This window comes from Perca fluviatilis, chromosome 9 (genome assembly GCF_010015445.1).
Source record: "Perca fluviatilis chromosome 9, GENO_Pfluv_1.0, whole genome shotgun sequence".
NCBI lineage: Eukaryota > Metazoa > Chordata > Actinopteri > Perciformes > Percidae > Perca > Perca fluviatilis.
This window is the reverse complement of record NC_053120.1, coordinates 38378985-38395472: the sequence shown is the minus strand read 5'-3', so window position 1 is coordinate 38395472 and position 16488 is coordinate 38378985. Positions and strand designations below refer to the sequence as shown.

General features: G+C 41.1%; 1 protein-coding gene across 2 annotated transcripts in view; it reads right to left on the bottom strand.

Moving 5' to 3' along the window:
* The window catches only part of kdr (kinase insert domain receptor (a type III receptor tyrosine kinase)), a 31002-nt gene extending 14745 nt beyond the window's left edge, over positions 1-16257 (bottom strand). Inside the window, exons 1-15 of one of the 2 annotated variants that reach the window (XM_039811551.1) lie at positions 15908-16257; positions 14924-15017; positions 14636-14838; positions 11987-12108; positions 11070-11238; positions 10596-10735; positions 9675-9858; positions 7757-7871; positions 6778-6944; positions 6518-6674; positions 3845-3965; positions 3594-3705; positions 2353-2682; positions 1812-1958; positions 1592-1723 (exon numbers count right to left, since the gene is read on the bottom strand). In XM_039811551.1, the coding sequence (XP_039667485.1) occupies positions 1592-1723; positions 1812-1958; positions 2353-2682; positions 3594-3705; positions 3845-3965; positions 6518-6674; positions 6778-6944; positions 7757-7871; positions 9675-9858; positions 10596-10735; positions 11070-11238; positions 11987-12108; positions 14636-14838; positions 14924-15017; positions 15908-15974 (2260 nt within the window). In that variant the 5' untranslated portion in view covers positions 15975-16257. The remainder of the gene's footprint in view (positions 1-1591; positions 1724-1811; positions 1959-2352; positions 2683-3593; positions 3706-3844; positions 3966-6517; positions 6675-6777; positions 6945-7756; positions 7872-9674; positions 9859-10595; positions 10736-11069; positions 11239-11986; positions 12109-14635; positions 14839-14923; positions 15018-15907) is intronic. The other variant, XM_039811552.1, reaches the window with a different exon arrangement.
* Positions 16258-16488: the final 231 nt, after the last annotated feature.

The following is a 16488-nucleotide window of genomic DNA, read 5'->3' as shown; positions in this document are numbered from 1 at the left end:
TCTACCCTTATGAAATGTATTGTAAAAATGTTTTTTCAAATAGTAACATTACAAAGATAACTTTCATTTTGAAGACACATGAAATAAACATGCCCAGCCATGCGAATCAGGCACAATGTAATTGATTTGATGAGCAGTCAGACATCTGATTTCATAAATGTCAGGCATAAGATTCAACCCCCCTCAAAACCCCCAAAACCTACGCAACGTCTCTTTTAATTGCTTGCTCTCCCTCCCTGTTGCTCTGTGAAACTCCCTCACATGCGGAGACTTTCTTGTTAGCGGGTCCGTCCTCTACCCTCCCTCGTTCGAAGGGCTGGCGCCTGAGCAGGGAGCTACTGTAACTGGGTCTACATTTTGCTGGCGGGGACCAGGTCACGTAGGCCCTGATTCTAGTCACAGCATTTGTTTGTTTGTTGCTGTGTCTCTGTGTTCAGGACAGAAAAGAGTGGACAGGAGAGCAGAGGCTGGAGCTGGAGCTGGGGCAGGGCTGGCCTCTGCCTTTGTCCCGCAGTCCCTTCATTGTTTTCTATTTAGAAAGTCCCGGGAGGATGTATGCTAACTGGGCCAACTTCCTGTCATGTGGAAGTAAAGTTATTCTTACATCTTTGATATCAAACATGTTGTATTCATGATGTCAACTGATGAAGCCTTGAGGTCAGATATAAATACAGAGTCTTCATGAGTAGTGTGGGTATTGTCAAGAGGTTAAGGCTAAAGTCTCTTGCATAAGCTATGAACAATATATTTTTTACTATCAGCTAGGGATGTATTACTGAACGGGCCTACCGGGAACAGGCCCAGGGGTCCAAGAGGTCAGTGGGGCCCTTTACCAGAGACTCAGTTTGAAGTGTGTGTGTTAACATTTCTTGTTGGAAAGTAAATGTTCACTAAATCTAATAAATAGCTACAAAGAGACACAAAATGCCTACAAAGAGATGCAAAATGAATATATAGGACATAAAACAATTAAAAGAGACTCAATACGACTACAAGAAGACACAAGACGATCAAAAAGAGATGCAAAGAGACAGAACAATTAAAAAGAAACACATAAAATGATCACAAAGTACAAAGACAAGCAAAATGACCACAAATAAACTACATTGAGACAGAACGACTACAAAGAAACTCAAAAAGACTACAAAGAGACACAAAAAAAACGACACTGAGACCAGTGTTGGGGAAGTTACTTTTAAAAAGTAGTGTTTGCTCGTTACTCGTTACTTCTTAAAAAAGTAATCTGTTACTTTACTTAGTTACCCCCTATGGAAAGTAACTTCTTAGGTTACTCGTTACTTTTACGTTACTTTTAAAAGAAGTTAATTATACAAAAACTATCTTTGACCATAAAGCCAATCTATGGTTTATCAGTGAAGAGTCTGCACTGCACAGCAGACCGGATTCTCTACTCTCAGCTTAGTGTCTGCCTGGCATGCTCTGTTTTTAGGACGGCTGACCTACATGTAAGTAGAAGGGGTGGGGGGCCTTTTACATGTCTGTGCCCAGGGGCCCATTGTCTTATAGTCCATCTATGCTAACAGCAAACGCAAAAACCAATATATCAGGTACTATTCGGGGAGGGACTGACCTTCAGTAGTCAAATAGGCCTGTGAGGTGTCACAGCCACGGCTGTTACATGCACTGCATGTGTATAGACCGCTGTCCTCCTTCTTCACACGCTGGATTGTCAGGATGTGGTTGTGCTGACTGAGAATCACACCTGAAAGCAGTCCGTACCGTTACTTTAAAAAGCTGTTGCAACTGATGAAGTGAGTCCGTGTTGATTAGAAAGCCATGCACCGTCTCACCTGAGCCCTCCACCACAGTGTGGTTGTTCTTGGTCCACACCACCGTCGGCTTCGGCGTCCCGGCAGCATCACAGAGGAGACTGATGGTTGCACTCACGTTAACTTTCTGATCGGTTAAATTATTAAGGATCCTTGCTGCCTCAAGACCTAAAACCCGGAATCAAAGTAAATTAATTTCAAACACATTATAAAACTATAAATGCCCCACTCCTAATACTTGCATATTTTCTTATTGTATGGTATTGTGTATTCTTCATGATCCAAATATTCATATATTCTGCCCTGTCTAAAGATAGTGTAACTGCACTGAAAACAAATAGAATAATCTGACTCTGAAGGCATTAAGCACCACTTAAAGATTGAAAATCTGACAAATCTTTTTTTTTTTCAATGCACAAACCTGTGAGATTTACTTACAATCAAATTTTCCATTGTGAAACCATAAAAATGTACAACCTTTACAACTCAAACAGATGGAACACACAACATCTAAACCCTTCATGATAATAGACAACTGTACATTTTAGTACATTTTTCTTACTTTTGAGAGAAAGACGGCGTAGCAGACAAGTTCTCTCCTGAGTCTTGATGTTTTCCACCTGACAGGCATACAGACCCTCATCCTGACGGGACGCGTTGGCCAGCGACAGCTCCAGGGCGACGTTAGCGCCCTTCAGGCTAGACTGCACGACGTGCGACAGTGCGAGGGAGCGACAGGGCTGTACCGGCGCAAAATGCTCCGACTCGGAGACGTTAGTCACACGGAACCAGGCGAGGTTGCCGTAGATCAGCCTGTCGGCCTTACACCGCAGAACCACATGGTCCTCCTCTAAGGGCTCAGTGGATGGAGACACGCTCACCTCAAGGCCACCTATACCACGCACAGATGAGGACTGAGATGTAGTCATGGTTACAGAGAGAGACAGTGGTGGAAGAAGTATTCAGATCCTTTCCTTAAGTGAAAATTACTATTACCACACTGTAATAAAAAAATACTCTGTTACAAGTAAAAAGTCCTGCATTGAAAATGTTACTTAAGTAAAAGTATGTAAGTATCATCAGGAAAATATACTTAAGGTATTAAAAGTAAAAGTACTCAATGCAGAAAAATCCTAATTTTTTTACAAACTGGAAACGATCCAAACAGTTCTGTCAATCAACTAAGTTTAATGGTCTAATCATCTCAGCTGGACTTGTAGGCCGTTATATTGTTGGGTAGTTTAATTTCTTATAAAACATCATATTTTATGTGTTTTGTGTGCAAAAATCTTAACTTGTACAGTAACTAGTAACTAAAGCTGTCAGATTAATGTAGGGGAGTAAAAAGGACAATGTTCCCCTCTGAAATGTAGTGTAGAAGTAGAAAGTGGCATGAAAAGAAAAGACTTAAGTAAAGTAAGTAAATTACTACAAATGTGTTCTTAAGTACAGTACATACGCACATCCCTTACCCCCTCAGTGCACTCGGACTCTGTGCAATAACTGCTGTGTTTACTGTTTTTGAGCTATTTATTGAGAACTGTAATGAATGTGTATACGAGATGAATGTGTATGTGCGAGATGTGCTTGGGTGAAAATGTGCTGGGATATGTGCATATATATATTTATATATAAATATATATATATTTTTTAATCTTTTTACTCTATGCTGCTATTTGGAGAGGATGGCTCCAACAGAATTTCGTTGTATCGCATACAACGACAATGAAGATCTATCTATCTAGTTCCATTCCACCACTGGAGAGAGCCCACATGAGCGAGAAAGAAAGAAAAAGTGCTCACGTGTGACGTGGAAAAAGATGACGCGTGAATCCTCTCCTACTTTGTTGGCAGCCATGCATCTGTAGAGGGCGTGGGCCTCAGCTTTCTGAATCTTCAAAGAGCTGGCGATTTTCTGGGAAAATGCATTTTTACTTTGTTAATAATTGCACATGAAATATAGTCAAAATGCAACATCCACTGTTTAAATGATGGGATTCTTATTGGGATGGACAGCAGGGCGAAAGGGGGTGTAATCAACAGGAATTATTTACCTTTTGGGCGTGCCCAGCGTCAATCAGAATTCGCTCTACAGGCTTGTGACCGGTGCTATTGCTGATATCTCTCCAACCTGTACACTCGGCCAGCTGTACCTCAGACTTTACCAGCCCTGACCTGTTGGCAAAAACAAACAGAAAGCAGGTGATACTTACATATCTTTTTGCTATGATGGCAATTTTCAGTGCAGTGTCACACTTTTGCAGTTTCTCTTTCACTCGCATACACCAAATACATTTTGTTACACTTACAAATGAAGAACTGTGACTTTCACTGTTACGGTCATGTATTTGTTTTCCATATGTATCATTTTTTACATTTGCAAAAATGTCCATCTTAAAGGGGTGGCTCCGAATTTTGGACATAGGACCTCATTTCCAAGTTACCCAGTGTGTGTTATTTATCACTCCACTGATAAATAACACACTGGCTAACTTGGAAATGAGGTCCTATGTCCAAAATTCTGGACCACCCCTTGCTACCTCCAACTGTGCAATATGTCATCTCTATTCATTCGCACCTTACTCATCTGTATATCTGTGTTTATATACTGTCTGTTTATATAAGGGTGTTCATTGTGTAAATATGGTTGTTTTATTACTATTATTATTATATCTAATTCTATTTTTCCATTTCTTATACTTTATGTATATTTTTTCTCCTATGTCTACTTAACGTGTATTTGTGTTATTCTGATGTGTGTATGTCTATCTTATCTTATCTTATCTTAATGATTTGTTATGCAACTTATTTTTAGTTGAGGCAGAGACAAACCAAGCCAATCCAAATTCAGAAACACAGAAAAAACTGTGTATTTTATTGATTGTAAAATTGGCTACATGATAAATAGAGAAAGAAATTATGCAAGAAGACACACAGCTTCAGCAGGAAGAAGCTTTTTTTATGGACAGAGAGCACTACGGGAACAACAGGAAACATAGTGCAGGACTGAGGAAGTGCTCAGATGTGTAGGCAGGAGATAAGGGAACCTGCTGATGGTCTTCTCTGGCCAAAGCCGCCACTCACACACACACCTCCTCCTTTCTATCAACACTCGTAAAACCACGGCATACCTGAGGAAACTGTCGTGTAACCACCCGTCTGTGGATTGCACGGACAGAGCTGCCATCTTAAAGGAACACGCCGACTTATTGGGACATAGGCTTATTCACCCAGAGTTAGATAAGTCCATACATACCCTTCTCATCTCCGTGCATGTTGTAACTGTCTGACGCACCCACCGCTAGCCTAGCTTAGCACAGATCCAACCAGCCTACTGCTCCCAATAAGTAACAAAATAACGCCAACATTTTCCTATTTACATGTTGTGATTTGTAGAGTTACAGCGTGTACAAATAACAAGGTCACATGACACACAGCCATCTTCTAACCGTATACAAACTGGGAACTATATTCTCAGAAAGGCAAAGCACTGCTATTTCTGCTTCTTGGGCGGAGGGATTTGTTCGCAGCACTTGAGAAGCCACGTGGTGATCACCTGGAGTTTGCTCAGAGTTGGAGTAATATCACTCCGCCCAAGTAGCAGAAGTAGCAGTGTTTCGCCTTCTGAGAATATAGTTCCTGGTTTGTATACGGTTAGAAGATGGCTGTGTGTCATGTGACCTTGTTATTTATACACGCTGTGACTATACAAATCACAACATGTAAATAGGAAAATGTTGGCGTTACTTTGTCACTTATTGGGAGCAGTAGGCTAGATGGAGCCGGTTACCTCCAGGATCTGTGCTAAGCTAGGCTAGCAGTGGGTGCATCAGACAGAGTTACGACACGCACGGAGATGAGAAGGGTATGTATGGACTTATCTTACTCTGGGGGATACGGGGAATGAGATAAAGTCCCAATAAGTCGGCGTGTTCCTTTAAAGGGCTGATCCAGAGAGGTTAAAAACAAATTTCTGATTTTACAAAAATACACTCTGAGTCTGAATAACTAATGTCCTTCTTATCAAAATGGACATTGTGACGAGCATGAATCACATCCGCTGATCGGCATCAGGTCAGAGTGCGCTCTCATTGTCTCCTCTATTGTTTTTGTCAACATCACGAAAGCAGCTACTCCAAATTTAACAACCTGTTGACAATGAGTGACTGGGAAGCATGTGAACACTGCGTGCATACCCAAAAGGAAGTCCCAAATCATTTTTTTGTCTCTCTCTCTGTGACTCTCTCTCTGTGACTCTCTCTCTCTCTCACACACACACTGAAGAAAGGTGCCTTACAGAAAAGCCTTTGGACAGTCCTGTTTGGACATCTGCCATCCAATGTTATATTACATAAAGTGTATGAAACCAATGACCAAAATAGTCGTACATTCTGTCATTGTGTTACTTATGGATGGAATTATTGTGAAAATAAATTATTCTCTTTTTTGCTGGGGACCCCCAGGAACCCCTTCAAGGACCCCTAGGACTTTGGGAACCACTGCTTTAGTGGGCCCAGCAACATGAAGTAGACTGTACTGTACTCACTATAATTCACTTTGAATATCCTGATAACTGTAAGAAAGACATTTCTAACCACACTTTGCTGTAGCTTTTACACTATTTGTCATAGAAATGTCCAACTTTTCTCTTTCTCTCTCTTTCTCTCTCTCTCTCTCACACACACACACACACACACACACACACACAATGAAGAAAGGTGACTTACAGGAAGGCCTTTGGACAGTCCTCTTTAGACATCCACTGCCAGTGGATGTGTGCAGGTGTGGGAAATCCACGGGCTGTGCACCTTAGGGTGGGGCTGCTGCCGTACGGGTACACATCAGTGTCCACCGCCACCTCCTTCTCGATGATATGAGGAGGCACTGTAGAAGAAGACAACAAAAGTAATCACCACAGTCTGTCGAACCAAAAAAAAGCTGCTCAAGAAGAAAAATTAAAAAAAGGTAAAGTAGAGAGAAAACATGCCGTTGACGAGCAGCTGGAAAGAGCGTCTCTGTTCCTCTTTGGTAATCTTATTGGTCAGGACCATTGTGTAATTCCCTGCATCCATTTCTGTGACTCCCCGGATGATGAGGGCATCACTTTTCTGTTTTATTCTGTAATCATCCTTCAGCGGCAGGCCATTTTTTAACCTGGGCAGACAACGGAAAGTACTGTTACAAAGTCATCTGTAACATAAAGTATCTTGATCAACATGCAAAGGTCTCAACGGAAAGTTATCCTCAGCACACAGACAATAACTTCTTAACATGCTACCAAAAATGTGTAGCAGGGATGCACCGAATCCAGGATTCGGCTTCGGATTTGGACGAATATTGGGCTTTTTGACGGGGTTCGGTTTCTGCTGAACCTTAGAATTTTTTTCCACCGAACCGAACCCTACGCTTGCAGTACTCGCGCTACGCTGGTCGCCGTAATGACTGCACCGTTGAAGGTGTTTACGTAGGTGGAGCGTTCGATGCAGTAGGCTGTGAGAAAGTGAAAATGGAACTTGTGAGCAGAAAAAGTTGTTGTTTGGCAGTACTTTCAGTCAAAAGAAGGCCATTCAAGTCCAGCTACGTGTTCAATCTGTTCAATGCCGATTTGTCTGGCGAGGAAATGTGAGTGTCATGAAGAAATCTACAAATAGCAGCCGGAATGCAGCAACTTCAGGTACGGCAAAGGAAGGACAGTCCCGGCTAAAAACTTCATTAATGTGTTTACTGTGTTAATGGACTGAGGATGAGAGTAGGATTCAGTATTCGGTTTCGGATTCGGCATCTTAACCAGTGGATTCGGTATTCAAAAATCTGGATTTGGTGCATCCCTAGTCTCAACGGAAGGTTATCCTCAGCACACAGACTATAACTTCTTAACATGCTACCAAAGATGTGTAGTAGGCCTTTAGCTGATTAACTGTATGACAAACTGCTGCTTGTACAGTTGTAATGCTGCAACTACGTACCATTTATAGTCGGGCTCTGGGTAGGCCGAGTACTTGACAGGGATAGATGTTTGATCTCCCACATTTACCTCCGAAACCTTTGTCCACGGCTCTTTCATATCAATGAAAGGCTTTTCTGGAAACACAACCACAATCGCAAAATATTTCAACATAGAAATAAGCTTACATTAAAGAAAAACACATCACGTGAGATATCAAACACAGTCCACGTGCTGAAAGGAGTATTGTAATCTGAGTATTTAATTTCAATCATTGTTACTGGGGAAGAATACGGCCCAAGTGAGATTTCTGTTGGTTAAAGGTCCCATGACATGAAAATGTCACTTTATGAGTTTTTTTAACATTAATATGCGTTCCTCCAGCCTGCCTATGGTCCCCCAGTGGCTAGAAATGGTGATAGGTGTAAACCGAGCCCTGGGTATCCTGCTCTGCCTTTGAGAAAATGAAAGCTCAGATGGGCCGATCTGGAATCTTCTCCTTATGAGGTCATAAGGAGCAAGGTTACCTCCCCTTTCTCTGCTTTGCCCACCACCCACAGCTGCCCAGACAATTTGGCCCGCCCATGAGGAAATAGAGCTACAACCATGGCCACAAGCTGGTCAGGGCCATACCCCCACCCTCCACCTTGCCCCCTTTCCTCCTCAATAGCTACAGACACAGAAATGGCACATCCTAAGTAAAGCTCATTGTGGGACTGGCTCTAGTGGCTGTAATTCTGCACCAAGACAGAATTTCGGGAAAGAGACTTCAGATACAGTATTAGGGGACCACTAAGGTCTATATAAAAGAGACTTCAGATACAGTATTAGGGGACCACTAAGGTCTATATAAAAGAGACTTCAGATACAGTATTAGGGGACCACTAAGGTCTATATAAAAGAGACTTCAGCTACAGTATTAGGGGACCACTAAGGTCTATATAAAAGAGACTTCAGATACAGTATTAGGGGACCACTAAGGTCTATATAAAAGAGACTTCAGATACAGTATTAGGGGACCACTAAGGTCTATATAAAAGAGACTTCAGATACATTATTAGGGGACCACTAAGGTCTATATAAAAAAGACTTCAGATACAGTATTAGGGGACCACTAAGGTCTATATAAAAGCATCCAAAAAGCAGCATCTCATATGACCTTTAATGCCATATTTTAGCTAAATTAACTATTGTCTTTTAAGAAATAAAAGGTGGAGATATTTTATGTAAGAACCCCCTCGTGAACTTTTATGATTCACAATGAGCCCCAAAACTGACAAACTGTAGTAAAATATTATCAGACAATAAGTCAAACATGTCTCTATCCCTGTTGTGGATCTAATAAAGGATTATCTCATCTCATCTTATCCAGCAAAAAATCTACAAGAAAAAAAAATTACTTTCAGGGAAAAGTAAAGGAAAAGTAAAGGAACTAAAAAACGTTCCCCCTGAATGAGAGGTATTGAAACTAATGCGTGAGAAAAACTGCATGCAGTACGATTAGAGCATAACCGACCTACTTTAACTTTCATATCTTTATATCACATTCTTAACAATATCACAGATGCTCCAAATATAAAATATATGTCAGGCTAAATTGCAGGGAAAGATACACTCATAATAAAATACACACATCAAAACCCTCAGTGGTCTGTAAGAGAGAAAAACATGTCCTAGGGTCTCTAAGCTCTCATGAATGTACGTTCAGACTGCAGTCAAAAGTGGCCCAAATCTGATTTTTTTTTGGGGTCAGGTGACTTCTTCAGAAGTAGTGTGAACACTCAAATCTTGCCTAGATCTGATTTTTTCAAATCAGATTTAGAACACATATGTGGTCCTGAATCAGACCCGGGTCCGATTTTTTTCAATGCGGCCGCAGTGTGAACAACCAAGGTGGATTTGATGCGACTTTTGCGTCAGTCTACATTCAGTTCACCTACCGTACACTTTGAGAAATGCTGAGGCACTTTTCTCCATCTTCCCACTGGATGCAGTGCAGGTGAATTCTCCGGTGTGATCCACTGTCACGTTCTCCACTATGAGTGTGTTGGACAGCTCCAGGGAGTTCCACAGCTTCTTCTTGTGGGGTGTTGAGTGGCTCGTCTTCGAACCGTTCACCGAGGTCTGACATGAGAGAGAAAATTATGTTATTACCCTTCAGAATAATTGTTTAAATTGAGACCAGAAGAGAGAAATGGCCAAACGTTGGCTTCAGTCTACCAAGCTTTAGAGCTGCAACGATAGTCGACTTATCGCTAAGGTTGATTGACAGAAAAATCATCTATTATCTATATCAACTATTTTTACTAATTTTTTATGCACAAATGGCAGAAAATGCTGTTTTCTGCCTCTCAAATATGGAGTTGTCCTGCTCTTTTCTGTTTTATATCATATTAAACTGAATATCTTTGAGGTTTTGACTGATAAAACAAGACATTTAAAGACTTTGAGAAACTGGGATGGACATTTTTGACTATTTTTTTACATTTTAAGGACCAAACGGTGAATCTAATTATTATTATTATTATTATTAAGATAATCAGCAGATTAGTCGATAATGAAATGAATTGTTAGTTGGAGCCCTACCAAGCATATTTTTCTTATGTGAGCTGGCACAACATTAAAAACCCATCTGGTCACCTATGCACTTTGACCTGGTGTAGAGATAAAGTGAAGGATTCCCGAAAGCAGGAAGTAAGGAGTATGTGCCGAGACAATAGGAAGTACGATATACCACTTCTGGTGTCTCTGTCTGTCTGTCAATAGCGGTGTGTAAAAGCGGCTGATAGAAGGCTGTCACGTTAAGTATACAAGGGCAGTGCCCATCACAAAGGATGAGCAGAGAAGCCTCGGGCACTGACCAGGGCCCGGCCGGAGTGCGTCCAGTTGAATTCGATGCCCACGTTGAGCTCGGTTTTGGCAGTGCAGCTGAGCACCAGCAGCTCCCCCACAGACAGCCTCATATGCGCGGGGGTCAGGGTGAGTTCATAGATCTTGTATCCTGCGGAAAAGGGAGGGAAGACACGGCAGTCAGTCGAAGGCAGTCAGTCGAAGGCCCATTGTTCTCCTGAGACTACCGACTCTCTCTCTCTCTCTCTCTCTCTCTCTCTCTCTCTCTCTCTCTTTCTGCGCCTACTCTGCCTCGCTCGCTCAGTATTCCACCAAGTCCCTCTTTCGCTTACTTGCTATCAGTCCACACTCTCACACAAACATACAAAAATCTGCATTAGGCGGTCTGTTCACTGTGTTGGTAGTCATTCAGTCCAATAACACACACATACAGTTTGACTTCTACACGTAATACTTTGCTGTATGTGAATCTTTCTCCATCTTACCGACAACAGCAACAATGTAGAGAGGGGACTTGAACGTCTCATTTCCAATCCGGGTCTGGCAGGACACGACGCCAGCGTAGCTGATCAGATGACTGTGAATGGTGAAACCCGTCCTGGCGTCCCACAGAGAGTCCTTCCCATCGGGATGAAGCTCCTTATTTGGATACTTCTGACAGACACAGACATTTACTGATTTGGAAAACAGAAACCAACAACACCAGAACATTTTACACATGAACACCCCTATTCTGGCTATGTAAATTAGATCATATTATTATTTTTAATTTTTTTTTAAACACCACATTAGGTGAAAAAGCTGTGTAAACTGATATGAAATTAGGGGTCATTGATAATAAAGGAACTGATGTCACGCATGTTAGTCTGAAACCACATTTTGTCTCAGTTCAACTAGTTTAAAGAAGAACATTTTACTCTTTATGTGGAGTAACAGCTCCTTGAAAACAGGATTGAAAACAGTTGTGTAACATCTATATAATCTGTGACTCTAGAGGAGCTTCATAAAGTCAGAAAAACACCCCCGATGATGTCATCTTTGTTGTGTCTTGGGCTTGGAAACGGAAGTGAAAAAATTTAACAGAAAGTCTGTGTCAGGAACTGGGGCACGAAGTTTGAAAAACATGTGCATCAACCACCAGATATGGAGTGGCAAAAGGTAATGACGCTATTGGTTGCATTTCGTAAGATCCCGTGATTTTAGAGCTTGACACATACTAGGGAGAAAAAAAATCTTGGCTTTGATTTTAACCATTCCTTTTTAAACCTGCAACCCTTTAAAATGGGACAGGATATGAGTTTGTTGTCATGCCTTTCATGCTACAGAAGTTGCTCCAGCTTGTGCAACACTTTAGATTTCCCAAAGAAAGAACATGAGGAGAACGGAAACAACTCTTCCTTACAGTGTGGAGCGTAACGTTGAGATTCTCCACCGAGCCTCGGCATGGTATGACCACCCGCTCTCCCTCCCGGGTGAACACCACCTCGTATTCTTTCTCAGACGGCACAAACGGCACCTTGTCATCTAAAATCAAATGTGCAAACAGATAATGTGTGAAGTTAAGAAGAAAGTGGAATCAACACAACACTGACAGGGCTACAGTGAGGAGGTGGTCAGGGTGGAACTGGCTGCTCTTATATTTGGTCGTCTCAGATTTTTTACAGCAGTGTTTCCTTTAGGATTTTTTTTAGCAGTGGGGGCAGGTCCTAACACCCCCCCACCCCCATAAAATGGAACTGAACACTTTGCTGCAACACAAACTAATATATTTATTCACCTCTATTCACACACACACAATGAGGCATATTTTCAATTGTGATTGAACTGTATTTTTTGAGTTAATATATAGGCCAACTTTGATCTCGACATACAGGCTAAGCATTCTGTAGCAAATAACAATAAACCCACTATTAATTACATTATCTTAATGCAGTGTAACTACTTCAGCATGTATATAATGCACCTAAAATACAAACATTCTCCGACATGCACTCTAACAATGCAGCCCTATTTCTGATACCGTGGGGGGCAGAAATGTTGCCGTGGGGGACCGCCACGGTCAAATCAACATAGAGGAAACACTGTTACAGTATTTTTAGGGTTTAAATGTTGACACTGACACTATTTGCAGTAATATTATTCGTAAAAAAATCAACAATTTAACTAAGGCTATGTTTAGACGGAAACGATAGTTTGGTGGTAGTGTGAAGCACTGGCACACAACACCACCAAGTCCGCGCGCCTGCGTAAAACCTTCCTTCTACTTCTCTCCCTCTCCTCCTCCTCTCTCCCTCTCCTCTCCCTAGTAGCGTGAAACGAAAACATGGCGAAAGCGGACAATTTTGTCTGGACAGACGAGGAGGTGGAGTTATTGCTCCAAAAAACCTTAGATTGCAAAGCCACAAAGGCCTGCCAGTCAAAATATATAGCACTGATTCTTGGGAATTTGGATAAAACAGGTTTTCATTTTGAAAATAAAAAGTTAGTTAAATTACAAAATCTGAAAGTATATCATTATAGACCAAAGTGTTGGCTGTTCAGCAATGTACTGGTGAAACCTCCTCATTTTGTTTTTCCAGTTATTACTTTGTTTTTGTCAACACCGTCAGACACAATAAAAAGCATATTATGTTTTATTTATTTGGTCTAATATGTATTTAGAGTTTTAAATCATTATCTGACATTTGTAGTACAGAAGATATGCTGTTAAATGTTGAATATTCACTTTTGTTCATTTTTTATACTGTTTCACGTGTACTCCTTTAAAAGATCTAACATCATACAATGTTTACTTTAAGCCTAAATAGAAAAAAGTAATGTTTTTTTATTTAACAAACATATATTTGTATTAAAAGAGACTTTTACTTTAATAACTCAACAGCACTGAAGAAACATATTGTCTTGACTTCAGACCTCTTCTTAAAAAGTATACATTTATGTCGTAATCTAATCTAATATTTTTTATACAAAAGAGACGGTGTTGACATGTTATGGTTGCGACAGTAGCAGTGTCCAAAAATATGAACAAGTTTAAGAGAAAATAGCAAATTTAAGGGAGCTTGAGTGATCTTGAAGCATGCAGTAGAGCTGAAGATTTGAAAATGGGGTTCTCACGAATGTAGTTGACCTTTTAGTTGCCTGATTTTATTGCTTTTTATAAATATCTGACGGTGGTGATGAATATGTGGGACACATTTTGAGCAACCACAAAATAATAGTAAATATTGTTAAAAACTCACTGTTTTAGTTTTTAAAACATATTACAATGTACTATTTCATGTGGTAAATATATTATTCAATTAAATTATTGCTTTATCTTTTTTTAATCAAGTTGAAATGATTATCTCCTATCCGAGGACAACTGATTTTGTAGGCAATGGGGCAGCAAATAATCATTAAATTAATAAAAATTAAAAATAAAACTATAAAAGAACCTTACATATGTGCAACGGACCCCCTGATTATAACCTTGATTCTTTTTATTCATGAAAATGTTATTAATTTCCAACACTTTTCTTAGTGGGACATGTTTTTGCCAAAGTTTCAAGAATCAGTGATAGACATATGGACCAAATTTCTTCAGCAGTATCCTGTACCTGGAGAGACGTCATATCCATACGAGAACGACACTGAAAAAGCTGAAAAGCCATCCGGACCAAGTATAGACAGGCTGTACATACCCAACGGTGGAGTGGCCATGGGTGAGTAATCACTCTATATTTGAATTTATGTAACGAAATATGGGGTGCCACCGTGAGCAGATCGGAGCAGACTTTCGCGTTTTTACCCTTTAGGCGTTTTTAAGATTTCCCCTCTGGAGGGTGGTTTCGCTTTTTTTGCGTTTTTAAGCCCTAAAAACGCCGCCGACGTCTAAACGAAAGACACATCTGATCAAATATTTTGTCGTTTTCACCCGCGAACGTTGTCGTGTAAACAGGGCCTAAATTTGACCAAATACATAAACACGACGTCACAACAAACCACAGCCCCATCGTGCCACTGTCACCACTCCAGCTACCCCCAAAAAGAATAAGGTTAAAATGGGTTATACCGCGAACAAACACATAAGCGGCTGCTGAAGTCTTGCCATCTTCGACTTTCAGGTCTCTGTAGGAGCACTGGTACTGCCCGGTTTCATTGACAGTGGCGTTGGAGATGTGCAGTGTTGTGCAGAAGAGTCCCGATCCGCTGCAGTCACTGGTGGAGAAGCGAGAGCTCGTAGGAGGGGTCGTCCACCTCAGGTACTGACGGCCTCTGTTAGTCAAGAGATAGAGAGCTCTGTCTGTATGTTTGGGTATGGATCGATGGATGGATTCAACTCAGTAACATTCATACATACCTGCATGTCAGTTCCAGGTTGTCAGATCTGTTCATCCTGTGAATGCCATAGATGTTCAGCATTGGTGGATCAGGCATAAACCGCAGTTCGATGGCTGCAGGAACCAACAATTCAATCACAACAAAGACACGATCAACAGAGATGACTTCAGCCTGTACGGCCCTGACAAATAATAGCTACATGAAGGAATCGGGGGTCTTTATTGTTCCCAATAACGCGCACAGTATGGTCCTTAGACATGTTTTGTGGAAATTAAATCAGGTCAGAAGCACGAGGTAGAAACTTAAAGTACAATACAGAATAAAGTAGGGTTGTTTTGTAACTTGCTCTCTGGCTACTCGGGGCCATTTTTCCACTGCTGCAGAAAATGGCGGAGCTGTGTCAAAACAGGAAGCAGGGGAAGATGGGAAGGGTCAGGCTCAATGACCAAGCACAGTGTGGCCTAGGTGGGGTTCCTGTTTCTGAGGATACAGGCTGCCCACCTCCTCCCTGTGAGGCCCTAAAGCACATAATGCATTGTATGGAAAAAAAACCATTTTAAGCCCAACCAAGTAGGCATTATACAAGTTTGCCTTAGTTTAACTTAATAACCTCTACATTAGCGTTTCACTTTAACAATTAAAAACTGGAATTAAGACTAGCGGAAATAAATTCTTCTTTGATTTTCTATAATAATAATAATTCCCTTCCTTTTCTCAACAGAAATTGGCTTATGCACACACTACAATACTTTTTCATACTCTTTGTATTTCAAATATATCCAGTGAGCAAATTTATGCAGCTGTTCATAAATCACAAAATAATTCAACAGTATGACAGTCCTCATGGTCCCAACTGAGGACATTTTGGACGAATTGACAAAGAAATAAAAACAATCTGGTAGAATATTATTTCAGACTATAACAAAGCTCCTTCAGTTTGTTATTTATCTGAAGACAAGGTAAAAAAAATAATAATAATTGAGTTTTGAATGTATTCTCTTACCAGCAACGCAACTGATTTTCAGAATAATGCCAAACAGTGGAATGACAGAGACTGCCTGAGCCATCATCCAACTGAAGACATAGACAGAGTCCTCATGAACATCTAATAAAATAAAAAATGAAAAGAGCTTCACTGCAGTATTGATAATCCTACGCGCTCGGTGCTAATCCATTGATTTAGGAGGTTTTATATTCCACTCCGGAGAAAGTTTGCGGCGCCACAAAGTCATGAAAACTAGCGGCAGCAGAGCGGCAGTGGCCGGGGATCAGCAGCAGTACTGGAACGGTGTAAAGTGCGGCGGGCTCAGTGTGTCCCCATGAAGCTGCTACTGCTGAGAGGATGGAGAGACCGAGACGCGGGGATCAGCCTGCAGGGGAGGAGCGACTCTCCCCCCCACCCCCCCCGGAACTAAAAGCTACCACATGAGCAGTGTTGTAACGTGACGAAGTACAAATACTTAGTTTTTAGTTTACTTAGTTACTGCACTTAACCCTCGTGTTGTCTTCCCGTCGACCAAGCAACTTTTAGTTTTTCTGGGTCAAGATTTGAAATCAAAACTTCTTTTTTTCCCACACTTGTGT